The sequence below is a fragment of the Candoia aspera genome, chromosome 17 (assembly GCF_035149785.1).
Source record: "Candoia aspera isolate rCanAsp1 chromosome 17, rCanAsp1.hap2, whole genome shotgun sequence".
Taxonomy (NCBI): Eukaryota; Metazoa; Chordata; class Lepidosauria; order Squamata; family Boidae; genus Candoia; species Candoia aspera.
In genome coordinates this window covers 4,205,525-4,232,303 of record NC_086169.1, presented here as the reverse complement: position 1 = coordinate 4,232,303, position 26,779 = coordinate 4,205,525, and the positions used below count along the sequence as shown (strand labels likewise).

At 45.4% G+C, this 26,779-nt stretch overlaps 3 protein-coding genes across 3 annotated transcripts in view; 2 read left to right on the top strand and 1 right to left on the bottom strand.

The window, feature by feature from the left end:
* TTC9C (tetratricopeptide repeat domain 9C) overlaps nt 1-26,779 on the bottom strand; it is a 395,268-nt gene that overhangs the window by 49,673 nt on the left and 318,816 nt on the right. The gene's annotated exons all lie outside the window — the stretch shown is intronic.
* Nucleotides 1,936-16,795, top strand: BSCL2 (BSCL2 lipid droplet biogenesis associated, seipin). Its single transcript, XM_063316892.1, has 10 exons — nt 1,936-2,517; nt 3,286-3,367; nt 4,718-4,861; nt 5,544-5,678; nt 7,409-7,506; nt 10,010-10,151; nt 12,832-12,907; nt 14,538-14,615; nt 15,557-15,640; nt 16,458-16,795. The coding sequence occupies exons 1-10, from the start codon at nt 2,309-2,311 to the stop codon at nt 16,616-16,618; spliced, it is 1,209 nt and encodes a 402-aa protein (XP_063172962.1). The 5' UTR covers nt 1,936-2,308; the 3' UTR covers nt 16,619-16,795.
* Nucleotides 24,649-25,581, top strand: LRRN4CL (LRRN4 C-terminal like). The gene has a single exon (XM_063316941.1). The coding sequence runs from the start codon at nt 24,651-24,653 to the stop codon at nt 25,518-25,520; it is 870 nt and encodes a 289-aa protein (XP_063173011.1). The 5' UTR covers nt 24,649-24,650; the 3' UTR covers nt 25,521-25,581.

Below are 26,779 nucleotides of genomic sequence, written 5' to 3'. Positions count from 1 at the left end.
CGCAGGTAGTAATTACACTGGAGCCATCTCGATATTTCACCAGTCCTCTGGGGTCCCCAGGCCTGATGACACAACCGCGGGCATCCTTTCCCCCAGCATCTGATCAAGAGAAGGCAGCAAAGTGGTCCCCCGCTTCTGCCGGTCTCCATGGAAACGGGAGGCAGGCAGCCGCATCCCTCCGACCACGTGACTGGAAGATGCTCGGCCGGCGGCCGCAGGAGCTTTGCAAAAAGGGCCGCCTCTTCTCCTCCTCCTCCTCCTCCCCCCTCCCTCCCGAAGCCTCATCGGGGGCGGGGCTAAACCCGGAAGAGGTAGAGCCAGACCCACATCTGGGAAAGAGACAAAGCGCGGGGGGGGGGGAAAGAGTTTAAACGGAGAAGGGGGAAGAGCAGCAGCACTGGATATAATTCAGGTACTTTAATTTCTCCCCGTTTGCTGCCCATCTGACCCCCCTCCCGGGTTGCAAGCTAGGAGGATGAGCTTTAAATATGCCCCCCTGTTTTATTGAGGTGTTCCTTTCCCCGTGTTTTCCTTCCCCCCCATGCTTCCCTTCCTTACCTCCAGCATCTCTGGGCGTTTGCTAGTCTGTCCTGTTTGTTTATCTCCCAAACTGGGATGGGGTGTGAACATCAGTGTGTGTGTGTATTTGTGGGGGGAAGCTTCCCTTCTCCCAAGCAAGCTAATCCAAGATTAGCTACTGCCTGTAGTTTGCCCTCTTTGTCTCCCCATTTCTAATTAAGAACCAGCCCCCCCGCTCCACTTTCCTTTATAAAAAGAGGTAATGCCCAATTCCCCTGTTTTTTTTTTCCCTTGTGTGTAAAATGGGGAACCTGTGTAAGACTTGCAGATTTGAATATTGTTTTGTATTAGCTGCCTGTGGGTGCCTTTTGTTTATTTTGCATGTGATAAAGAATCCCTGGTATTCAGCTAGAAGCTAAATCAGGCACTGGGGGGGAGGGGGATATAATTCTAAATTTTTAAGGGCCTTTGCTAAGTTGGTGGCTGCAGCGCAATGCCGGTGTAAAGAGAGCATTAGTAAATCTGAAGGTGGCATTCTGGAGAATCGTGAGGTACTCCGGTGCATGCTTGCCGAACAATGGCAGGCATGCAAAACTCTCCACGAATTCTGTTGTGTGTTTACTAACTCAAGAAGAGCCGGTGATTCTCTGAATGTCGGTATTCCTGAATTTTGAACGGGGAGTTTACTTAAGCTTATTACTTCTACTAGCAATTTTTGAGTGTAACTTTGAAGCAGTATTCCTCTCCCGAGTTTTTCATTCTCGTCTGAGAAAAGGAAACATTAAATATTTTGCTTTGGTTGGTGTTAGTAGACAGCTCTGCTCCCCAGATTCAGAATCCTGAATTAGGAGCTTTGCACTGTAGTAACTCAAATATAGCTGTGGTTATATGCTTTTATCTTCCCCCCTCGTTTGCAGAACTGGAATTCTTAAAAAAAAAAAACAACTGCTCAAACTAAGCCTTGGCTGCATCACTTAGATAGAGAAGGTGGCTTTGGGGGCCAAATGGATCACTCGTATCTTTTTGTGTAGAAAACTGGCATGTGCTTTTCAATATGCTGGGATTGCTTAATATTCAACAATCAGCTGCAGAGAATATGGCCTCTAACACAGTTCTTTACCAGCTCCATCTGGGTTACCGAGACAGAATTGATAAAGAACTGGGTCAGAGACTAGGCTGAATTCTCAGGGGTTATGATTTCTACATCCCATCATACCACCCTTTGCTGATTAATCCTCTTTTCTCTGAGAAGCATAGCTTTCCTTAGATTCAACGACTTGCAGGCGAAAGTTGAATGGAGATTAGCCACTGGTTCACAAGATCTGGTTTCAGCAATAAGGCTGGATCTATTTTATCTTTTTCCATCCCTAGGAACCATCCAGGCCCTGGGGAGCAGAGTCAAAAGAACAGCCTGATTTCTAACAGGAGGGGGCCCTGGGTTTAGTGGCCCCCCATCTACCATGTTCTGGTGCCGTCATTGCTCCTAAGCTGCCTGCTTTTCTCACAAAGCCAATCTGCCTTCAGAAAGCCACAATGCACAAATGGAGAGGTGTGCGATCCACAAGCCTGTCCTTTTTGCCTGAGTAGAAGGTTTTGTCTTCCAACCAGAATGATCAGAATGCTTTAATTTTTAAAATTGGCTTCTTCATCGCACAAGGGACTCCTGTTACATTTCTCTGCTTTTTCCCGGTGCCAAAGCCGGGCACTCGCTGTTCCAGGGTGGGTAGATCCCGTAACATCTTGACTTGCTTTCCTGGATTCCTGTTTGTTGCCTTCGCCAGCCGGTACCATGTCAGGAAGCCCTGGACCTTTCTTGGTGTGGGTACAAGAAGTAGCCACGCTGCTTATGTTGCGGGTGCGCCGCACGGTCCTGCAGACGGCCATTCTACTCTGCGTGCTGTTGCTTCTCCTCTGGATCTCAATCTTCCTTTATGGCAGCTTCTATTACTCTTACATGCCCACGGTCAGCTACGTCAGTCCTGTGCACTACCAATTCAGGTTAGTTTCATTGATGGGGTCTGGGTGGGTGACAGAGTTCAGGGCCCTTTATCAACTGTAGTCATCCTTCAGGTTCTGTGCTAACAGTTGTGTGGTGGTTGTTAACAGCAGAGCAGGGACTTTTCTGTGGTGGTCCTCTGGCTTTGTAATTTGATGTTTACCCAGCATCGTCTCTGCTGGGTATTGTATAAGCATCTGGCAAAGACAGATCTACTTTCCTGAATGTTTAAACTAAACTTGTGGCTTAGTGGAAGTTCAGCTACTAATTGTGCAGTTCTAAAAGCTGATTGCGATTTTAGTGGATATTTAGTCTGACCCTCTCTGAAAGCTGTAAAATTCCAGCTGCAAGGTTTCCACTTGGAATTCTTAACGAAAGATAGTCCACCATCTGAGCCTTCCTGCTCCATTTCAACATTTGGAAGTTTTCCCTAGATCTGGTTAAAATCTTTTTCCTTGGCTGCAGAACCCACTAGTGTGGGAGTAATAGAAAACTGGCACTTCTTTCTGTCCTCAGATTCTTGAGCAAGACCATATCCTAAATTATGCAGCAGAAAAACTGTGTTTTTGTGAGGAGGGTCTGTGTTCTAGAGCCCAAATAGATTCTCAACCATAGAGTTATTTAAATCTAATTTCTTTGATACCAGGCTGGGTTAGTAGGTAGTGTGATTCTCTGCCAAAAAATTACACACAAAAAAATTGTTCTGTAAACTTGGGGTCTGCTGAACCATCATCTGAGTCTGATTTGGGGAAATCTTTGACCTTTTTCAGGACAGACTGTGGCCTCCCTGGACCTGAACTCTGCTCCTTTCCTGTTGCCAACATTTCTTTCATCAAGGACAGCCGTGACCAGGTGACTGATTTTAAAACCCGGTTGATGACTGTGGTGTTTTGAAATTAAATGGAATACAGGTAGTCCTCACTTAATGATCACAATAGGTTCCAGAAAACTGGTGGTTAAGCAGTGTGGTCATTAAATGAGTCACTGTCCTAACAACCAGGAAACACGTTGAGACAAGGAACTGGTCTCTAATGCTTTATTGCTAGTACATAACAGGAGTCCTAACAAACTGAAGAAGCGTGGGAAAAACCCAGAAATATAAAACCCAAAGGTTAAGGCGGTCCCGATCTGTGTCTCTTTGAATGGCTGCCCAATTCCTCAGTGCTACGCATGCGCTTAACAGTCTGGATGGGAGCCCCCTGCTCGCCATCCTTACTCATGACAGTCACCATGTGATCAGATCCGATGTTACAACCATTTTTATGAAGGTCCTTAAGCGAATCCAGCTTCCCCAATGGACGTTTTTGGCCAGAAACCAGCAAAAAAGGTGGCTGTAGGACACTGCAACTGGTCGTAAAGGTGAGCCAAGTGCCTGAATTGTGATCATGTGACTGCAGGGCTGGTGTGACATTTTGCAGCAGTTGCGAATACAGGTCAAAAAGCACATTTTCTGAGTCCGTTGTAACTTCGGACCATTGTTAAACAAATGGTTGTTAAGTAAGGACTACCTGTATGGTTGCAGGAAATAGAACTGGTACAGCTTGTGGTCTTCCACAGCTTCTGATGATCCTGATTCCTTGTTCCTTCCTCCTCTCCAGCTTTTAAGGCTGGTGGAATTAGCCTGCTTATGAGTAGCTCGGTTGCCGTGGCTGGTTAGAAACAGGATGTGGGCAACCCAATGGAAGTCTTTGGGCACCAGCAAGTGCAGAGCAGGGAAGCCCATTGTGTTCGGCACAGCAATGGTGTGCGCGGCATGACAATCATTTTGGCCGCTCCAAAGCTGCGTAAGAGATGGGGTGAAATTCAGATTAGGCCCGGGATTCTCGGCTCGCGGTTTTATCTAGGATGCTACACCCATTCTGTGCAACCTGACAATTAAGTTGGCGTCGTTTCTTGCCCGTGCAATACCTGTTGAGCTTACCCGCCCACATTGTGTGTGGGGTGACTCCTTGTTGCTGGAAAAGAAGGAAGGTTGGCGTGTTCCTTGTAAGTGACTACTCACAGACATAATCTGGACTGTAGGCTTGGCCAACCCGTGTGCTAGGACGTGTAAGATTTGGGAGGCCCAAAGATAAATCTGGGCCTCCGATATTTCTCCCCATTGGCCTGATTACTTTGTCATTCTTCGCCATCTGATGATGAAGCCCCACCAACAAAGATTTGAGAGTTGCTCAGATAATGATGTTATCTTCCCTCCGCCAGGTTCTCATGTATGGCCAGCCCTATCGAATTTCGATGGAATTGGAGTTGCCCGAATCCCCCGTCAATCAGAACCTGGGCATGTTCATGGTGGTGATTTCCTGTTACACAAAAGGCGGCCGTGTCATTTCTTCCTCCGCCCGAGCTGTAAGTCGGGGACTTCGAATCGGTGCATTGACTTGTAAGAAATGGGAGGTTCCCAGGCATTTTCAAGGGAGATTAGATCTTGGATGCAGGATCTGCTCTTGCAAAAGGGAGAGGCTGGGTTGTGTTAGATGACACCATCCCTTAATTTTTTTTTCTTATTAATTTGACACGGATGAATTATGGCCAATCCTTACTTGGAAGTGCAACAAAATGGGGTTGAAGTTTTAAAACAGATCTCCTGCCCAGTATTTGGGAAGGAAACGAGTCCTGAAAATCTGGAACCCTATTGCAGTCTCCTTGGGAAGACAGCTGAGATGCAGACTGTGGCCTATTCATTCTTCATTCTTGATTTGTTTAATACATCGGTGCCTCTGTCTTTTAAAGACAGTCTTCAACCTGAAAGAGGGGGGGGAAAGGCCAAATGAAGTGACTTGGTATTTAACCTGGTTTTGCACAGCTGACCCACACCTGGTAGTAAGCCGCATTTTATTGAGTGAAGCACAATTGCCTGGATTAACTGAGGTAGAATGGAGATTGACACAGCTCTCCGACCTGCTTTGGTTGGATGGCTTAGTCTGGGATGGTGGGAAGAGGGTGAAATATCGCTAATTTAGAAAGGGCAGGATCACGGTGATTCTCGGGCTGTTGACCTCTTATTGATGGATGTTCTTCCTTCCTCTAGGCCATGTTACACTACCGTTCGGGCCTGTTGCAGATCCTCAACACACTTGCTTATGCTGGCCTCTTCCTGGCTGGGTTTACAGAACAGAAACAAACTCTGGAAGTTGAGCTGTTCTCAGATTACAAAGAGGATTCTGTAAGAAATTCTGTGTCCCCTACGACGCTTTGAATTCACTTCCTGAAGATTCCCCAGTTTCCCCTCATTCTAATGCAGATATCTAACTTTTAAGGAACAGACTACAGGCAGTCCTCACTTAACAACCATTTGTTAAGCGACAGTTCAGACTTACGATGGTATTGAAAAAACTGACTTACAACTGGTCCTCGCACTTATGACCGTCGCAGCACCCCCAGGGTCACATAAACACAGTTTGGGCATTTGGCGACCAGTTCGCATTTATGACTGTCGCAGCATCACGTGATCACCATTTTTGACCTTCCCGGCTGGCTTCTGGCAAGCAAAATCAATGGGGAACTGTGTGATTTGCATAACGGCCACATGGGCCACTTAGTGCCCACAGTGATTCACTTAACGTCCACTGCAAAAGTCATAAAATCAGGTTGGCTTTCCTGAATGACCCTTTTGCTTAGCACCGAAATTCTGGTCCCAGCTGTGGTCATTAAGCGAGGACTACCTGTATCTTTTAAAGACCTTCTAAGCCACCCTCATTGCTTACTGGATTATCAAAGAGGGCTTTGCTTTTTCCCATCCTATCCGCTCTACGCCCCTGTGGAGTTGGGCAGGTAAAGATAATTGGCTGAGCAGAGATTCAATCTCGGGGTCTAAGTGCCATAAAGCCACAGTCTGGCTCAGCCCTTTTTAATTTAAAGCTGTCCTAACATGTTGGATTTTCATTTAGCTGTGTTGCAATACTGTAATGTAATTTTGGAAGCCAGGGAGAAATGCCTGGTCCTTGAGTTTCCACTAGAGGGGACTAAGGTCCCTCTGAATGCTGGCACAGCTTAGACAACAAGACTTAGGAAGCTTGGTTTCAAATCTCACTGATCTCATGATCTCAGCGACTGGTGACTCTGCAAGCTGTTTTCTCAAGCTTCAACAGTTGCCAGATTTTTTTATTCGTTCTGTGTAACTGTACAAAAAAATGGAAATTTGGGGGTCAGTTTTGAATGCTTCCTATTCTCTCTGTCTCTCTTTTTTATCTGTTCAATGGTGTCCAATTCTCGGAGGCTGCCTGGACAAGTCCCTGCAGCTTTCTTGGCAAGGTTTTTCAGAAGTGGTTTGCCATTGCCTCCTTCATGGGGCTGGGAGAGGGTGGCTGGCCCAAGGTCACCCCGCTAGCTTTGTGCCTAAGGCAGGATTAGAACTCACGGCCTCCCAGTTTCTAGCCTGGCGCCTGAACCACAACACCAAACTGGCTCTCAGTCTCCCCTTTAGGATGTAGCTGAAACCTTGTGAAGGATGCTTGGCTGGAGCAGCTGAGTTCTTGCAGGCTTTTTTTTAATTGCTTGCAGAATTTTTTCTCAAGACACTGCAGAGGGATAGAATATTTATTGCCCCAGGGCTTGGCGTAGGATTGGTGATAAGCCCCTGTAAGACTGGGTTTTCTTTTGTATGGTTGTTCTCAAGCATCTCTTCGCTTTTTAATGTTGTTATTCTATTGTTTTTGTGGTGTAAAGCACCACAGCGTTGAGCATTTTTTTAAAAATCTATGCAAACAAAGAAAATAAATATAAAATAAATAACTATGCAAATAAAGAAATATTATTTAGAAATAGAATGCTTGGGATCGTGGCCATTTTTCTCCAATTTTTGTGGATGGTGGGTAAATAATCAGAGAATGTAGCATAGCAGGCAGGAAGAACAAAGCCTTGACCTCAGAACTTTATTTTTCTCTTTCTTTTTAGTACGTTCCAACCATTGGAGCAGTTATTGAAATCCAGACCACTAGAATTCAGATTTATGGGGCACAGCTGAGAATTCACGCGCATTTCACTGGATTGCGGTGAGGAGGATTCATGCTGGGAAGGGAGCAAACTCAATTTTTTCCTGCGCAAGGGAGTAAAGGCGGGGAGGATTTTCTGGTTTGAATCAGGAGCAGAGGAGAGCTGCCTGGATCTGTTCGTTGCCAGGCAGATCCGACCAACCTTAGCGGGGTTGAAACCATCATCTAGAGATACAAACTTAGGTGTTGTGGTAGCTGTGAATTGCTTAAACATAATCTGTTGAGTAAACCTACATAGCCAACCAGTGGATTTACCCACCCTGCTGATTTCTAGATATCAGGACCAATTCTTCCCTGCTAAGATTTCAAAGACTTGAACAGCTGGTTCTTCTTATGGGATGGGGAGCAAAGCTAGACCAAAGGTGTGGATGCAATTATAAATTTATGTATGTATGTATGTATATGTGTATGTTGCTTATTCATCCAGTCGCTTCCGACTCTTCCTGACTTCATGGACCAGCCCACGCCAGAGCTTCCTGTCGGTCGTCAACACCCCCAGCTCCCCCAGGGACGGGTCCGTCACCTCCAGAATGTCATCCGTCCACCTTGCCCTTGGTCGGCCCCTCTTCCTTTTGCCTTCCACTCTCCCTAGCACCAGCATCTTCTCCAGGGTGTCCTGTCTTCTCATTATGTGGCCAAAGTATTTCAGTTTTGCCTTTAATATCCTTCCCTCAAGTGAGCAGTCTGGCTTTATTTCCTGGAGGATGGACTGGTTTGATCTTCTGGCAGTCCAAGGAACTCTCAGGATTTTCCTCCAACACCACAGCTCCAAAGCATCCATCTTCCTTCTCTCAGCCTTCCTTATGGTCCAGCTCTCGCAGCCATATGTTACTACGGGGAACTCCATTGCTTTAACTATGCGGACCTTTGTTGTCAGTGCGATGTCTCTGCTCTTAACTATTTATCGAGATTTGTCACTGCTCTTCTCCCAAGGATTAAGCGTCTTCTGATTTCCTGACTGCAGTCAGCATCTGTAGTAATCTTCCCACCTAGAAATGCGAAGTCTTTCACTGCTTCTACATTTTCTCCCTCTATTTGCCAGTTATCAATCAAGCTGGTTGCCATAATCTTGGTTTTTCTGAGGTTTAGCTGCAAGCCAGCTTTTGCACTTTCTTCTTTCGCCTTCATCATAAGGCTCCTCAGTTCCTCTTTGCTTTCAGCCTTCAAAGTGGTATCACTTTGATATATATATAATATCAATCAGTGTTTTTATCATCCTTTTTAAAAGTTTTAAATATATATATATATATTTAAAACTTTTAAAAAGGAAGATAAAAACTAATACAAACTAATATATAGTAAGGAAGAAAAAAGAAATCAAAGAGAAAGGTAGAAGTGCCAGAAAAGAAAAAAAGGCAAAGAAACATAGAAAAGAAAGAAAGATACAAAGAAGTGGATTCCAATATCCTTCACAGCAGTTATAAGCACAATTATATTTTAACCTCTTTCTCTAAAGCTACATCATGACTCTCTTCTTTGTATAATCTATCCTGTCTAATCCTCAAAGCCATAAATCACAAGGTCATTTCTTAAGTTATTTTTACGCAAAAAGTCCATAAGGGGTTTCCAGTCACCAATAACAGTAGATAATTGTCTTTTCTCTAATCAAAGAAGTCAGGTTATCCATCTCAGCAAGATCTTTCAGTTTCACCAACCATCCCTCCGTAGCGGGTACTGCCGAATCTTTCCATCGTTGTGCATATGATGATTTTATTTATTTTATTAATCAAATTTATCATATAATAACCTCGCCACAGTAACCATATATTCAAATACTGTCCCATGACTTCTTTCTAACTGTGTATTCATCTATCCCAAAAGGAAAAGCTATGGCTTCGATTGAAGATTAATCTTTAAAATCCTCTGTGTCAATGCCTGTATTTGAATCCAATTTTTTAAAGCTTTTTTACATGTCCAGCAAGCGTGACAGAATGTCCCTTCACGCTGTTCGTGTTTCCAATGTACATTTGAAGTGCCTTTATACATTCTAGATCAGAGTTTCCCAACCTCGGCGACTTTAAGATGGGTGGACTTCAACTCCCAGAATTCTGGGAGTTGAAGTCCACCCATGCTGGACTGGGGAATTCTGGGAGTTGAAGTCCACCCATCTTAAAGTTGCCAAGGTTGGGAAACACTTTTCTGGATAATTTCTCTGGCATCATGTAGGGGCACATTCTGAGCATCTTATATCCTTGAGGCTTTGCATTATTGGAGAACCTCAGAGGTGGGTTTGAAGCCACTCGGCCCTTTCCGCTCATTGTGGCAGAGAAATGGGTGGCCAAATAAACAAATAAACAAACCAACAAACAAACAAGCTACGTTTTGGCTTAGCACAGTGTAAAAACTGGATTCTAACAAAAGAGAAGGCAGGGCAATGGGGACCCTGTTGTACCCAACAAAGACAAAGTTCAGCAACTAAGGCTGGACTGAAGAAACAGCGTATCCAGACATGTGCGAACGTGGACGCTTTAACCAACCATTCTTCGTATCCTGGGCCCCGCAGGTACCTTCTCTACAACTTCCCCGTGACGTCTGCCATTCTGGGGGTGGTCAGCAACTTCTCTTTCCTGAGCGTCATCGTCCTCTTCAGCTACTTGCAGTGGATCTGGGGCAGTCTGTGGCCGAAAGAAACTCTTTCTGTCCAGGTGGGTTTTCTGGGATGGGGTTTGTTTGCCTCCTCTGACACTCACACACAGACATATATACAGACACTCTTTTAGCTGAGGTGCTGTGAAAGAGTCTGTATTTTAGCTGCTCATCCAGATTCAAAGCTTGGGAGACGGGGCGAAGAGGTGCTGCCAAGGTCAGATAAGAGGTGGCTTAGCCCACAGCTGCATAATGGGTGGAGGAAGAAGCTCAGAAGGGACCGTCCCTAGTTTCTTGGGCTGTAAAGGAGACGGGAGATTTGTACTTTCAGACTCGCAAGATTCTGTTAAAATAGCCTTACAATAAAGTAGAATTAGCTTGTCTGGTCGTGTTTCCTGTCTGGTCCACCTGGGAAGGCTGATCTCAGATGTAATGGGATGTGGAAAAAACCTTGGGAGACAGGGCCAGGAGATGCTGCCAAGGGAACGGTCAGATAAGAGACAGCTTAGCCCGCAGCTGCATAATGGGAAGGGAAAGAGGCTCAGAAGGGACCCTCCCTAGTTTTCTGGGCTGTAAAAGAGACGGGGGGAGAATTGGACTTTCAGACTTGCCAGATTCTGTCAATGTAGCCTTACCATAAAGTAGAATTAGCTCATCTGGTTGGAATTCCTGCCTCGTTTATCCTGCGAGGCCAACAAATAGACTAGGAACAGGGAAACTGGAGTTCTAGTCCTTTGTTACACATGGAGGCTCCATGGAGGACTTTGGGCCAGTCTCAGCCCCAGGCCAGGATGGCCCAGTGGGGCGGATGCCAGAGTAGGGAGACCCAGGTTCCCATTTGGCTTCTGCAATAATGCCTGTCTTTCGGAACTCCTTTCCACTAGAATTACACCTGGAGTCTGATTTATCACACTGAGTGCTTTCTAATGATGTGTTATTTGGAGAGAGTTTCCAAAGATGGTTTTGAACGTGATGGGCTGTTTGGGTTACTGAGGCTCTGGTGTTTGAGTTCTTAATTAATTGTTTAAATTGGACTTAATTAATCTTAATTATTTAAATTGGACTGCGGTGTGCTGTTGGATTTGTGGTCTTGGGTTGGGGAAATAACCCAAGTGAAACAGCCAGCAAGCTGGTGAAAGGTAACAATGTTAATTGAATTAATGTTTTTTCCAAAAAAAAAAAAAAGCAGTGATCATCGGGCCCTTCTCCAGAAAGGAAAACTGAGTGGAAAATAGAGCAGAAAATATATGTTTCCAGGATACGTGTTCATTTAACTAATACAAGTAGTCCTTGTTTAGCAACTGCCTCTTTTAGCAACCATTCAGTTATGGTGGTGATGAAAAAGTAACTTTGCGACCAATCCTCGCAGGTACAACCTTGGCAGGTCTGTAAAGCAAAGGAAAGCTGGAGTAAGACTGTAAGCACAGTCATGGTTTCACTTAGTGACCGCTTTGCTTAACGACCAACTTGCCAGTCGCAATTTTGGTCGCTCAATGAGGTACCTGCACTCATAATTATGAATAAGCAAGATCATCTCCTATCAAACTGACTTTACTTCCTAGAAGATTTATAGTCCCCTCGCATTCTGTACAGATGTTCTTTCTTTATCTGCAGATAAGGACCAGTTCTGACCAGCTTTAGGCTAAGGTTCTCACACCAACTCATCAGTTTGCTGAGGTTTAGTTCAAGAAATTTCTCCAAGGCTATTTCCCTTTTTTTCCTCTTGTTTATGTGAAGCAGCCTTGTCCCGCCAGGCCTCAACGCGTCACGCACGAGTTGCAGCGTTTGCCCCAAATCCAGTTAAAACCTCCAAACCTGGAATGAATTGTTGACCTCAATTTTCTCTCCCACCTCCCCACCTCACATGGTAGAGTAAAGCCACAAGTAGCTTTGTTGTTGTTTATTTGTTCAGTCGCTTCCGACTAAATTGCATTATATTCCTGGTTATCCATACTAAGCCTGCAGTACCTCATTGAGACCCCAGGGACAAGTATTTCCTATACATCCCACTATATTGCCCTATTTTCATTACTGAGTCTGCTATACCACATGGAGCATTTCCCTTAAATTCCATTACGTTGCCCTGTTTCACCCACTGCGCCTTCAAAATCTGAGATATTGCAGGCTCAGTGAGTGAAATAGGGCCATATGGAATCTTTAGGAATTTTCCATTGAGACTGCAATGCCTCACTGAGCCACCAGGAAGCAATAATTCTTACACGGTTGTTGTTTATTCGTCCAGTCGCTTCCGACTCTTCGTGACTTCGTGGACCAGCCCACGCCAGAGCCTCCTGTGGGTCGTCAACACCCCCAGCTCCCCCAGGGACGAGTCCGTCACCTCCAGAATGTCATCCGTCCACCTTGCCCTTGGTTGGCCCCTCTTCCTTTTGCCCTCCACTCTCCCCAGCATCAGCATCTTCTCCAGGCTGTCCTGTCTTCTCATTATGTGGCCAAAGTATTTCAGTTTTGCCTTTAATACCATTCCCTCAAGTGAGCAGTCTGGCTTTATTTCCTGGAGGATGGACTGGTTGGATCTCCTTGCAGTCCAAGGCACTCTCAGGATTTTCCTCCAACACCCCAGTTCCAAAGCATCGATCTCATTTCGCTCAGCCTTCCTTATGGTCCAGCACAAGTAGCTACGATACTTGAAACGGACTTCAGACTCAACAATTATTCCTTCCCCATCGCTGGAGTCCCAATGAAAATATAGTTCATTTTCTTTTTCATTGAACCAAACAGATACCTGGCCGGGAAAAATCTGGAGCCGTCCAAGCGCTGGAAGATTCGCGTCGGCAGGTTTTGTTTCCTAAAGACGGTAAGGCTGTTGGTGATCAGACTTTTTTTTTAACAACTTGTGATTCATCCTCCCAGGATGCTACAAGGCCAGGTGAGGAGTTCTCGCTTTGCAGAAGTCAACTTTGTTCCATGTTCTCCAGATGTGTGGCCTGCAGCTGCATCTCCCACCAGGCCTTGCAAGTAACAGCTGAAATATCTTGCTGCCCAGTGTATTTTGGATAAGAAACCCCTTTCCTTTACTACTTGGGTTAATAATCTCCCTGTAGATTATAGATGGGTTTTGGTAGGGCTAGGCCAGCCTTTCTCAACCTTTTGACCCCAGAGGAACCCTTGAATTATTTTTCAGGCCTCGCTTGGGGAACCCCTGCCCATTCAGGCTCCAATATAGGCCAGAAGTGATAAAATCATTATATTTGTTTCATGGGGAGGCCTGTATAGATGCACTAAGAACTAAAAATAAAGAATGAAACTTGCCTCTTTAATGTGAAGTTGCCAGAATTTGAAATAATTTTTAATTCTTTAATTTTTAAAATAAATCGTGATCTCCCAGGGACCCCCAGGGTGCCACAGAACCCTGGTTGAGAAACCCTGGTCTAGACTAAATGTCTTCCCCTTTCAGATGTCATGGGGGAGATATAAGGGAATTGGCAACTCACATCTTATGAGATGGGTGGCCGTATAAATATGATAAATAAATAAAAATAAATAAATAGAAGAATGTGTTCTTGTAGTAACCCTGACATAGAATCAGCGGAGCATATGCACCTCTGTTGCAACTTTTATCTTAGTCTGGGAAATGATTTGATTGATCCCATTTTAATTTTCTTTTTAATTCCTGAAGCTTTGACAGAGCAGAAACCACACAAGAATAAAGATGCAAAAAACAAAGCAGATGATAAACCACAGCTAATAAAACCACGGTGAAAATCTTGTGAAAAAATAAACATTTTTGAGAACGCATTCTCCCCTTCCGTGTATTCCCCCAACCGCTAACCACGGCCTAAATATTTGTACTGTAGGTGAATCCCATTTTAACATTCTTTCTTGGACGTTAATCGACTTTACGTTAAATAGCTTCTTTGTGATTAAATTCCTAAAGTGCCTCTAACAGTGGCAAAGTTAGGGTTAAAAAGTTATTAGGGTAAAGAAGCAAATTGATTTTAAGGTATATGGGGATATTTATTTTTATTTTATTTATTTATTTATCACAGTTCTTCGCCGCCCTCTCGACTCTGGGCGGTTTACAATCAATTTAAGACAATAAAAGATTAAAATATCAAAAAGAGATGCATTGTAAAAATATAAATATAAAATATAAATATAAAATATTATATGTATATTTCCAGGGCTAGGATTAGGGAAGTATATATAATACAAAATATTATATATATTTATATATTTATATTTTGAGGGCCAGGATTAGGGAAGTGTATATAAACGTGGATGTTTCAAGGTATTATGTTGTGGTCTGTAGACTGGTTTAAATAAACTGACCAGCTGCTAGGAATCTCAGCCAGAGTGGCATTGCTAAGAATGCTGGGAGTTGAAGTCCAGATAGCAGCCATGTTGAGAAGGGCAGCCAAAGGATGCACTTTATTCCATAAGTTAATTGTGATTCTGCATGACGCCTTTTCTTCCCTTTTTTGCAGGCTCTGGAGAAGAAGAGACGCCTTTGCCACAGCCAGAAGATGTGGGCGTTGCCGAAGGAGAGAAATTATCCAAGGCAGGTGTGTTGCTTTTAAATTCCCTTTCCCCTTTGGGCAGACCCCGAATTCACCTCGAGTCACAATAAATTTGCTTCCCTGTAAGCATCTTACAGTTTGGTCTCCTGGTTCTTTGATAATCCTGCCTTCTGCAGAACAAATGTTTTTTTTTTTAACACGTTATAATCCCAACACTCAATATTCTCAATCAATATTCAATTTTAGCAATATTCTCGATGAATCTGCAGGTTTTGGTGGGGCTGGGGTTTCAGGCCCTTGCTTGGAAACCTCTGCTGTAGATTTGATGTGCGGAGAGGGAAAGAAAATCATGAAGGCATTGTTCTGCTCAGTTGCTCCCTGGGGTCTCTTCAATAACCCTGTTCTACTTAAATCATGGTTTAATGTTTTGGGCATAGCGTGAGCCTAGCCAATTGTCTCTGAGTGTTTAAATCAGAATGAAATCACAGGTGCTTAGATATTTCCCTGTTCCTGTAACACCCACCTACAGGTAGTCCTCGCTTAACAACCACAGGATTGGAATTTGGGTGGCTAAGTGAAGTGGTCATTAAGCAATCCGATCCAATTTTACGACCTTTTTTGTGGTGGTCATTAAGTAAGTCACTGCGGGCATTAAGCAAACCACATAGTCATTAAGCGAATCACGCAGTTCCCCGTTGATTTTGCTTGCCAGAAGCTGGCCAGAAGGTCGAAAATGGCAATCATGTGACCAGGGGACGCTGCAATGGTCATAAATGTGAACCAGTTGCCAAGCACCCAAACCCATGACTGTGGGGATGCTGCAACGGCCATAAGTGTGAGGACCAGTCGTAAGTCAGTTTCTCCAGCACTGTGGTAAGTCCAAACAGTCACTAAACAAATGGTTGATAAGCGAGGACTATCTGTATTCCATTAGGTTCAAGCCTTGTTTTAATTTTCTCAATTTTATTCCCCTTGATTTTCTGCAGTTTCTACAACACAGGTGAAGAAAAGCAGTCTTGGAAAATCCGATTTTGGGACAGAATCTAGCGTGGGCACAACCTCAAATGAAGGTGATTTGTTACTTTGCCATGCCTTTTCTATTCCCTTTTCTTCCCAGACTTCTCAAATGGACACATGTGGTGCAAAATCTCCCACACAGATAGCTTGGCTCATCTCTAAGGCTCAGAGGCGTACCTGCCGTTGAATTAATAAATGCAGATCGATGCCGCCCAAAGGGGTTTCAGGAGCAATTTTAAACTCTGCCCCATGGATCAGTTAAAAAAATAAAATCTGTCTCTTTTGCATTGCACTGCAAAGGCCTCCAGATTTTGCTGGACAAACCACTAGAATTTCCTTTGCGGAGTTTCCTAAATCCTCCAGTTTCCAAAATCTGGTGAAGTTAGTTCAATTCGCTCTAAAGTGTTTTGCTGGGTTTGGTAAATCTAAACTTACACCCCTTAGAAGTTAGCTGATTAAAAAAAGGCATCCGTTCTGTGCTCTGTTTGCTGTTGATTGATTAAATGTTAGAGAGTTGGGGTCAGATTCCAGGCAACCTCATAGATTGCTTTTCTCCAAAATGTTTGGTCTTCAAGGAGTTCCTTGGGATCTCGGAGGGTCTTCATCGCTCAAATCTCTATCTTGCAACTGATCTTTCTTGCTTTCTGGGCCGTCTGTCGTATCTTCAAAAGTCTTCTCCACCCCAAAGTTCCAAAGCTTTGAGATTCTTTGGGTCCTGCATCTCTGAAATCCAGCTTTGCATCCTACAGCATCCCAGGAAAACCCGTGGTTTCCGCAATTCAAACCTTCGGTGTCTATGTGTCACGCTGATAATGTTCCCCCTCTGCTTTAGATTGGGGACTGATTCACTGGTGGTTCTTCTGTTGACAGACGCAGAGTACGACTCACTGGATGACGGTTCCCTACTTGGTGAGGTCAACTTCCCCACCTCTTCGCTGGAGGGGGATGGCTCGGACCTCCTGCCCCCCTTGACCAGGACCCTCAACCCTGGCTCGGAGATCCGTCAGAGAAGCAGCTGCTCCAGTTCCTGAGCAGGCTTGGGTGCGAATCATGCCAGGAACCTCTCTTTGCACTCCCAGTAGCCCACCACAGGCCTTGCTCTCCCAAGGGCTGCATTTACTCCCTGCTTATGTTTACATTCCAGTACCTTCTCCTTACCAGGAAACACTGTAAGTTAAATAAAAGTTAAACTACGAATCACTAACAAATGGTGTGCTGCCAGTCTCCTGATTGAAAACTTCCTTTCTCTGAAGAATGGGAATTGGGAGAGTGTGCAGTTGAGGAGGTATATACAGGTCGTCCTCGCTTAATGACTGTTTGTTTAGTTACCATTCGGAATTACGACTGCACTGAAAAAAGACTTACAACTGTTCCTCATGCTTACAACCATTGCAGTGTCCTGCGGTCACGTGATTGACATTTTTGACCTTCCCTGCTGGCTTCTGATAAGCAAGTCATGCAGTTCCCTATTGATTTTGCTTAACAACTACATGATTTGCTTAACGACCGTCGCAAAAATGGTCGTAAAATCAGGTCCGGATTTGCTTATTGACCACATTGCTTAGCGAGTGAAATTCCGGTCCCAATTGTGGTCATTAAGCGAGGATTACCCATACTGTATATACTTGTGGATAAGCCAAGAATTTCAGGCTCCAGAATAAATCTCCAAAATTGGGTTCGGCTTGTCTGCAGAGCAGAGCTCAGATATTTTAAAACCCGTCACGGGCTTAAAATCTTGCAGTTTTATAAATGATGATATAACAGTTTGCAGTTGCTGCGATTAAAAATTTGAGGGTCGGCTTCTCTGCAGGTGATGCATTTTTCATGGTGTTTGGGTTGAAATTTTGAGGGTAGGCTTCTTGGTGGATGGGCTTCTTCGTGATTATATACGGTAATGTGCATCATGCGGGGAGACACTTTGCACCAGGCGAATTCAGCGTTGTGTTAGCAAAAGTCACACTTTGGTCCATGCTCTGCCAAGACTGCAGGGCCAAAGAAGGGTGAAATTATCCTAGATTTTGCTTGGGAGTGTGTGCTGCCCTAAGCTGTTGCTTGCTTCACAGTGCCAGTTGGCTGGGGTTTACCCAAGGTGTGAATTCAATCACAGGCAAACCACAGGGCGTCTTAATACCATCTTTGCATCCAGTTTTCCCCTCTTCTTACGGGAGTTGAGTGTACACAGCCTCGGAGCTCCCAAGAGGAAAGGGGGCAACATACAGGTAGTCCTCGCTTAACAACCATTCGTTTAGTGATGGTTCAGACTTATGAGGGTGCTGAAAAAACTGACTTATGGCCAGTCCTCACACTTACAGCCATCGCAGTGTCCCCACGGTCACATGATCACGATTTGGGCGCTTGGCAACCGGTTCACATTTATGACTGTCACAGCATCCCAAGGCCACGTGATTGCCATTTTCAACCTTCCTGACTGGCTCCTGGCAAGCGAAATCAATGGGGAGTGGTGCAATTTGCTTAATGACCATGTGGTTCGCTTAACCCCTGTGGTGATTCACTTAACGATCGCCACAAAAAAGGTCGTAAAATCAGGTCAGATTCACTTGATGACCGCTTTGTTTAGCAACCAAAATTCCGGTCCCAATTGTGCTCATTAAGCGACGACTACCTTTATTACTTTTTTCAAGATGCAAGGGCAGACTGGTATTTTCAGCAAACCAGATTCTGCATCTAAAACAGCTAGACAATTTTCTCCACCACTGGTATGCAATTGCAAATCCTCCAAGCCTACTGAGTAATTTAAAAGTAAAGACGAATCTTGTGTTTACCGAAACCAAATAGAAACAGCTAAATACCTCCTCTAGGTTTCAAGAGGGCACAGAGAAGCCCTGAGTAAGAAACTTCAGCTTCCCTGCGCCCTCTTGAAACTAGATTTGAAGCTTTGGACAAGTTGCTTGTCCTCAGCGCAGAGAGGGTTGCTTGGGAGAAAGGGGAAAAGAACAAAACCTTTGGGGAAATGTTTGTTTGCAACCTGAATTGAGCAAGAAGGCTAATTTTGGGAAGGCCAGGCAGGATTCCACCAGAATAAATTAGGAAAAGCCTAATAATTCTTCAGACCTCAAATGGCAGATTTGATTTCCTCCAGCCCTGGAATTTGGACAGGAAGCCAGCACCACTGGTAATAAGTTCCTTGGTGTAAATTTGCTGTTTTTCTGATTAATGGCCAGTTACGAGGACACAGAGGGTCCTGCCCAGCCAGCTATTTTTTCAGTTGAACTTGGAGTGGGGAGTGATCCGTTCCTGTCCTGTCCCCCACCCTCTCTTTCTGGGAAGGAGAGTCTGCATTCCAGAAACCACAAGTAAACTCTGCTGTTAGCCCAGCCTCGGGCTGGATGTGACCCCCACTGCTCCCCACCCACGGGAGAAGGGCGTAGTCACACCTCTGTTGCCAGCCGCATGCCAGGACACATTAGTCAATTGCACCACCTTTGCGTCACAGCCCCATAAGGCTCCGCCACAGCCCGTGGCCGGGACCTTTGGCTCTAAGTTTGGAACATTTCTCTGCGATAAACCTCTACCTTCTTCTGAAGAAAGCTCGTTCTGGGGGCTGGGAGTGCGAGGGAGGAAAATCTCCTTTTTCCAGTGCTGGGTTGAAGGTGAAAGCATTGCTGAATCTTTGCAGCTGAACTGTGTTGTTTCTGGCCCCTTTGGATTAAGGGGGTTCTGCTCCTGCGTGTGGATTGCTTATTGCTGTTTGAGGGGGCCTGGTTTTCCCCCCGCCCAGCCTACCTCGCAGGTGTGTCGTTGGGATCCGACAAGAGGAGACCCCCAGCAGAAGCTGCCTTGGACTTGACAGACCTAGCAGTGCAATAAAGGCATTTAAAAACGGAAATGGACTAAATCACAAACTAGCCAGCTTGTGGAACTGACCCCGAAAGGTGGTTTATTCAACCGGGCTTCTGTTAACCAACATCTCATGCAAACCCAGTCGCCATTTCCTGGCCTGGCCTACCTTACAAGATAGTTGTCACAATCAAATACAGAAATGCTTCCCATTCTGTTGTACCACCTGGATTTTTTTTTACAGGAAAGTGGCACATTAAATAGTCGATCCTTCCTCCTTCCCTTTCCCCCTTAAAAAGTACCTTAATTTTTACATAATTATTCTGCTCGCCTTGACTTGCCCCGAAAGCTGGAAATAAGAATGCTTCTCCCTTATGGAGTCCTCAAAACTGAATATTTGCAATGAAAACTAATTTTTTTGCCCCCAGTGTCTTGTTCAGTGCTTGCTGTCTCCCCAGTTCTTATTTTATCCATTTCTTCCCGCTGCCCATAGCTATCTGGTTGCTAAAAGAAAAGCCATACATTCTTAGGTACGTCTATATCTTTTTCATTTTAGCAAATGCTTCATATACTCTGAAAAATCCCATTCAAATTGCAGGCTCGATGGGCTGACACAGAAATGCAAACTGATCAAGGGAACTACAGTGTCTCTGCAAACAAGCCCAGAATTTTAAACCCAGCTACCAAAATAAAATTTTTAAAACACCTAAAATATCTCAGGGTTGTCATCTGGCAGCTGAGCCATTTCTACTTTCTGGCGGACTCTTCCCAAGTTAGCAAACTACCTTGGATTTAATCCACGCTTATCCAAAGGGCCTTTTTATTTTTTCCTGGAAATGCTTTTGCTCAGAATTGGCTTGTGCTGAGTCACAACATCGTGGTAATGTCTCAGCATAACTGTTGAGAAAAAATGGCTTTTAAGGACTATCCCATTCCTTTTCACCTGCAAATAATTAATGTTCACCCATTAAGGAGTTTGCCTGCAATGGATCATCCTTAAGTTTTGGGGCATGATTCATCTCTGTACTGTTTACGACAGCCAAAAGTCTCAGTGATTATGAATTAAGCATCCCTTAATTATTTCTTTTTTCAAACCAAGCTGAAGCTGACTCAGTGGGCAATTCAAGAATGTAACGTGATTATTATCCTTTAATCAAGAACCCTTGATTCCATGGGTTTGGAAGCATGCAAGGCATATATCAATGCTATTTTTATTGGACACCCACGTTTAAGGCAGGGGAGGAATTTCACATTTGTTTTTCTGAATCCCTGTCCTTGAATATGTCCAAAATACACTTTTTCCCCTTTGAGAGGAAGAAAAGCTATCTTAATAAAACAGTTTCCGAGGCTCTGCAAAACCCCTTTCTTTTATGACCAGGAGCAGCTTAGGTGAACAAAAGTATAAAGAAAATACTTTTAAGACATTGGCAGAGGGCGTGTGTAAAAACATCTAACATTTCAGCCCTTTCCAGATGACTCTCAGAATCAAAAAGATCAGTTAAGAAGGTTGTGGGTGTGATATTTTTTTCTTTCCCCCTTGCCAGGGCCAATCTTAGACAAGTGGTTTAAGGTGAATGGCTGGATTCATTCAACATAGAATTAAAGAATTGTAGGATTGAAAGGGGACTCCAAAGATTATCTAGCCAACCCTCTGCAGTATGGTTGATTTTGAGGCCCAAGGAAATCCTTAAGAAGTGACTGCCCTCTTCTTAAAAACCTCAAAAGGTGGAGAACTCACAACCTCTCTAGGTGGACCGTTCCACCATTGTATACCTCTGACCATCCTGTTTAACTTGGTTGCTGCCTTAACCCATTTTTCTGGGTTCAGACAATACACAAAATCCCGCAGTAAAATGATCCAGGTTTATATGACGTCCTAAGCCACAAACCATGTTCAAAGCCCACCAAGTCAGATTAAGCCCCTGTTGTATAAACTCAGCCGATAAACCCATGACTTCCGTCCCAAAGTGACTGCGATTTAGAGAAACCACGATTCTTCTAAATTTCTCTAACCTTGGATTACAAATTCTGGGTTCCCCAGTGCAGAACAGAGCCGTTGTTTGGAACAGGACATCCGTCTGCTCCACGCCTCGGAGAAACCCGGCAGCCGGATTTTGGAGAGGCTAACAGGACCCGCTGATCTGTTTGCCCAACCTTGCCAGCTGCTCCTGCTGACCTTGCTCCCTCCATCTGTGAAATGGGCGCAAAGGCCAAGGCTCAAGAACAGATGGGCAAGCCCTCTTGGAGAATGGATGAAGTGATGATGAAGTTGTGGCTGGGATTTATTGGATGGTAATCCCCCGAGAGGGTGTTTATGGGATGTCTGGGTCCTGGGCTGAATAAGCTTTCCTGATCCAGGTTGAGCTGTAACAGGAAATGTGTCTGTTTGAGATGAGTCTTCCTTGCCTAGTCAAAAAATCATCTGCTTTCTTAGTCCCCCTCTGTCTTCTTCCTCCTCTCTGGCTGCCTAGCTTTTTCACAGCTCTTGATTAATCCTCCTTTTTTTTTTTCCGGGAGAGAATTAAAGGTCTGTATTTTTTTTAAATTTTTTTGCTGAGCGGATCCCCGGCGGGGAGGGTGCAAACGGTCCTTATAAGGCATGGTTGGCTTTTTTTCAGGGACACCTGCATGGGGGGGGCGGGGGTGAGGCCCCAAAGGAAAAAAAAAAGGAAATTAAAAAGGGAAAACCACCCCTTTGGCTGCAGTTTCGCTGCTTCCCACTGGCTGGACCCAGTTGTAAAAAGGGGAGGTGAAGAAGAGGGGATGAAGTCATTGGATGAGTAAGATATAAAAGTTTTCTTTGCGAGCGACTTTGAGCAGAGAACTCTGTGGCTTGTGAGCGAGTGCAGAATCCTGGAAAACAGGAGAGGTGATGCTGAGGAGGGCTTGAGACAGATATATTTTCCCCTGTTTTGATTCCTGAATTTGGACTCCTTCCAGCGTCTTGCTCGGATCCCAAAGCATCCTGCAAACTCTTAGCCGAGATTTGGGCCGGATTTTGCTGAGCATGCCAGGTGAGCCCCTGAGTTTCTGCTGCTGATTAATTCTTCTGCTTTTCCTGATTAAGTGGGCACCTTGCAAATGCCTGGTGACAGCATCCTTTATCCAACTGGTGCAGTTGAGGCTTGGCACTTCCCCCCGCTCCAAGGCCCGGTGGGAAAAGGTACGGGCACGCCTCATTTTATTGTGCTGCGCAGATATTGCATTTTTTTCCTCCAAATTGAAGATTTGTGGCACCCCTGCATTGAGCCAGTCTTTCCAAAAGATTAGCATTTTTAAGCAATCGTCTTCTTTAATTAAGGTATGCATGTTATTTTTTTCGACATAATGCTATTGCACACTTCACTGACTATAGTATAGTGTGAATGTAACTTTTATTGTTTTTAATCAATCAATCTTTATTATTACGGTCCCAGACCAGAATTACAAATAAAAAAAGTACATTGACATGCGTTGAAATACATTAAAAATATATTCAATGAAATGAACAAAACATGGTAATATATTTACAAATGGATAGAATCGTCAATGGGCAGTCGAGATCTGCCTAATTTGCAGACAATATAGCAAAATTTAGCTGTTGTTTTTAACGCAAAGAGCCTTATTGCTTTTTTTGCAGAGTAGAATTAAAATACAAAAGATAGAATACAGAAAAGGCAGAATTCAGCACTAAAGAAAAAGAGAAAACTATGGAAGTGCAGAAATAAATGAATAGAAAAAAATACATAAAGTGACTTCAGACTTTCTATGTCAAAGATATGCATAAAAAACCCCCATCAATCTCTTACTCCAATTTTAACTACGGTAAACATTATTTCTATAGTCCATTTCAACTTGCAATACAACAATCCCATCTAACAATTTTTCCCCCCATTTAAAAACATAAAGAAAAAACCCTACAGACACAGTTTTTCACCAAACGTAACTTTTAGATACACTGGGAAGATGGAAAATTCCTGTGACTCGCTTTATGGCGATATTCGCTTTATTGCGGTGGTCTGGAATCAGCCTTGCCGAGGTACGCCTGTATATTGGCCTTCATCTTGCAGAACCCATCTAATTTTTCGGGGTGTGGAGTTCTCATTTTTTCCTGAAATCCAGGAGGGGAAGAAACAGGTGGATTGCTGGCTGCGAAAGAGGGCAAGATAAGCGTTTTCCAGAGGAATCGGCCTGGGGAACTCCCCAACACTGGCTTCATCAAGTTTATTTATTTATTTATTAAATGTATTATTGGATTTATCCACAGCCCATCTCACTATAAAAATGACTCTGGGTGGCTATGATAAGTGCAGTATTTTCCCCAATGCCAGTTTTGAAAGGGAGAAATCTGAGATATAAATTGATGGTGGAATTTCCTAGGGGGGGGGTTCTCCTTTGAAATAGCTTGCCCCCCCAGAAGAAGGTGGGTCCCACTCGTACCGCCTTCTGGAAATTAGTAAAAAGTCTTTGATTAATAACGGAACCACCAGTGCTGATACTAAATTTTTTCAGATTTGGCATTAAGGAATTGCTTTAAACGCCAAATCCGTACCTGGCTTAGAGCTTGCTCGGATTGAAGCGACAGGCAAATGGCCTAATTAAAAATAAAAATGAAATTGATACGAGGGGTTGAGAGCAGGGCCTTCGGTTCAGAGGAAGGGAGCCGCAAACTTGCGGTGTGATGCCGCCTCCGGAAAACATGCAGTGGAGAGCCCAGCTGTTGGTTCCCGGCTTTGAAGCATGTTTCATGCCACTCTATGGGCAAGTTCTGTTTTGAACTGGAAGGAAGGAATAGGGAGGGGGGGAGGGAGGGAAAGGATAAAGGGAGAGGGAGGGAGGGAAATAGGGAAGGAAGGAAAGAAAGAAGGAAGGGGAAAGAGGAAGGGATAAAGGGGAGGGAGGGGGGAGAGGGAAGGAAGGAAGGAAGGAAGGGAGATAGGGAAGGAAGGAAGGAAGGAAAAGGGGAAAGGGGAAAGGGGAAGGGATAAAGATGAGGGAGGGAGGGAGGGAAGGAAGGAAGGAAGGAAGGAAGGAAAAGGGGAAAGGGGAAAAGGGAAAAGGGAAAAGGGAAAAGGGGAAGGGATAAAGATGAGGGAGGGAGGGAAGGAAGGAAGGAAGGAAGGATGATAGGGAAGGAAGGAAGGAAGGAAGGAAGGAAGGAAGGAAGGAAGGAAGGAAGGAAGGAAGGAAGGGGAAGCCTCCAGCTGCATTGTAAGAGAATAATCTCGAGTCTGTCAACTAGGCTTTTTACTCATGGATCCCCCTTCCTGTTTCTCTGCAGCAGCCATGCCACCTTGGACGCTCTTTCCAATCATGGCTTGCGGTCTCCTGATGCTCTGCCCTCAGGGCTCCCCGACCAGCATGGGCCACCCTCTGCCCAAACCAATCCAAGGGGCAGACACCCTTCCCTCCCCGGGCAGCCGTACCCCGATATCCAGGCAGGAGAAGGCCTCCCCCGCAGTGTCCGACGACTACGACGACTACGAGGATTATTACGACAACCTCTGGACAACTGAGCCCCCCCTCCGCGGCTCCCCACGGCCGCTGCCCCCCATTTGCATGTACGACCGCTGCAAACACCTCCAGGTGCCCTGCCTCGAACTGAGCCGGCTCAGCAAGTGCCTGTGTCCTGGGGTCACCGGGCCGGACGTGGCCCCGGCCACCCCCCGCCTGCGGGCTGTCCACGTGAGCGAGACCAGGGCCAGCGTGCACTGGTGCGCCCCCTCGTCCACAGTCCAGCAGTACCACCTCAAGTACCACGCTGCTGGCCAGGGCTTCATTTGGGGGCCCCCCCTGAACAGCACCTCCCGCTTCACGGTGGTCTCCGAGCTCTTGCCCGGCACCGAGTATCTCTTCTGCGTCGTGGCGTCCAACCAAGCGGGTTCCAGCCCGACGGACGATGACGGCAACGTCCAAGAACACGGTCCTTGCCGGCTGGTCCGAACCCCCCTTCGCCAGATGACCTACATCTATATAGCGGCAGGCCTGGCCTCCGCCCTGATCCTCGTGGCCGTTTCAGCCTTGCTGTGGCATTTCTGTTTCCGCAAAGCCAAACCCGTCCAGCACGGGTCCTTGGATAACATCCTGGAGGCAGAGCCGGGTTTGGGACAACCCGGGGCCGCCAACAGCTCTTTCCGGACGGAAGAACAGCTGTGACCGGGTCTCCCTGGCCTGAACGCTCCCAGTTTCTACTAGTTTCCTGTTGGACATTCCCGGGGTATCTATGGGGGGATGCCGTGGCACCCGTGTGGAGGGGGCCGCGTGATCGATGGAGGGCAGAGGGGTTCGAGGTGTGGAAGTCGGCGCGAAGCCTCCCTCGGCTGCTTGGCGATCATTTTTAAATGGGACCGAAGGGGGAAAATGGTGAATTTATGTAGGGACTGATTCTCTTTACTGATTAATGCAGTTGATTAGGGTCCAAGGAAGGCGAAAGACAAGGGAAACGCCGAGCGTTCTTGATTTTCCCCGCCTGCTTTTTCGAAGGCCCCCCGGCCGGAAAAGGTTCTGCTCGCAGGGTCCTGAGTCCACAGTGGTGGGATGGCGGGGACCCTTCCGCCAGACCCCCATTCTGGTTTCCCAAAGCAGGTCTTGGGTCTGAGCGGGAAGGAGCGGAGATGCCCCCCTGGGGATGGTCGATCTTGCTTTGGGCATCTCTGCCCTGGAGGGTCTTAAACGGCCTGGGAAAGGAAATGCACAGGTCAAGAGGCCGGCCCAGGATGGGCCTTTTTAGGCAGCGTCCTCTCTTCCCTTACTGGGGGGGGGAAAGAGATTTGTGCAGCAGCTGAAGAAACCTTGACATGTGTTGAGATTTTGCAGAAAGAATGTTTCCATGCCTTTTTTTTTTTGGTTCGGGACTAAGAAACCATGCCCCTTGCCTTCCCTTTCCCTTTCTTCCTTCTCTTTCTTTCAATTTTTCCTTCCTTCCTTCCTTCCTTCCTTCCTTCCTTCCTCCCTTCCCTTTCTCTCTCTCTTTTCTTCCTTCTCTCTCTCTCCTTTCTTCCTTCCTCCCTCTTTTCTCTATCTCTCTCTATTCCTTCCTTCCTTCCTTCCCTCCCTCCCTCTTTCTCTCTCTCTCCTTCCTTCTTTCTTTTTCTCTTTTCCTTCCTTCTTCCCTCCCTCCTTCTTTCTCCCTCCCTCCCTCCTTCCTTCCTTCCTTCCTTCCTTCCTTCCTTCCTTCCTTCCTTCCTTCCTTCCTTCCTTTATATCATATGATCTTCCTTTCTTCTCCTGATGGCTGCTAAATGTTGGAACGTAGAGGCATCTTCCAACTCAGATGTTGTGAATAATGTTTATTTATGTATTTATTAGCTTTTCTCTCTCTCTCTTTTTTTTTTAAATCCCGCAGAGGTACAGCTATTCCCAGCCTGGTCTGCGCTCATGACTGGGGATTGTGTGAGCTGACGGGAAGGCCATAC

Coding starts and splice junctions, on each gene's coding strand:
- BSCL2 (XM_063316892.1), top strand. CDS start 2,309: ATGTCAGGAAGCCCTGGACCTTTCTTGGTGTGGGTACAAGAAGTAGCC. Junction 5,679..7,408: donor CAGATTACAAAGAGGATTCT/GTAAGAAATTCT, acceptor CTTTCTTTTTAG/TACGTTCCAACCATTGGAGC. Junction 12,908..14,537: donor GGTTTTGTTTCCTAAAGACG/GTAAGGCTGTTG, acceptor CCTTTTTTGCAG/GCTCTGGAGAAGAAGAGACG.
- LRRN4CL (XM_063316941.1), top strand. CDS start 24,651: ATGCCACCTTGGACGCTCTTTCCAATCATGGCTTGCGGTCTCCTGATG.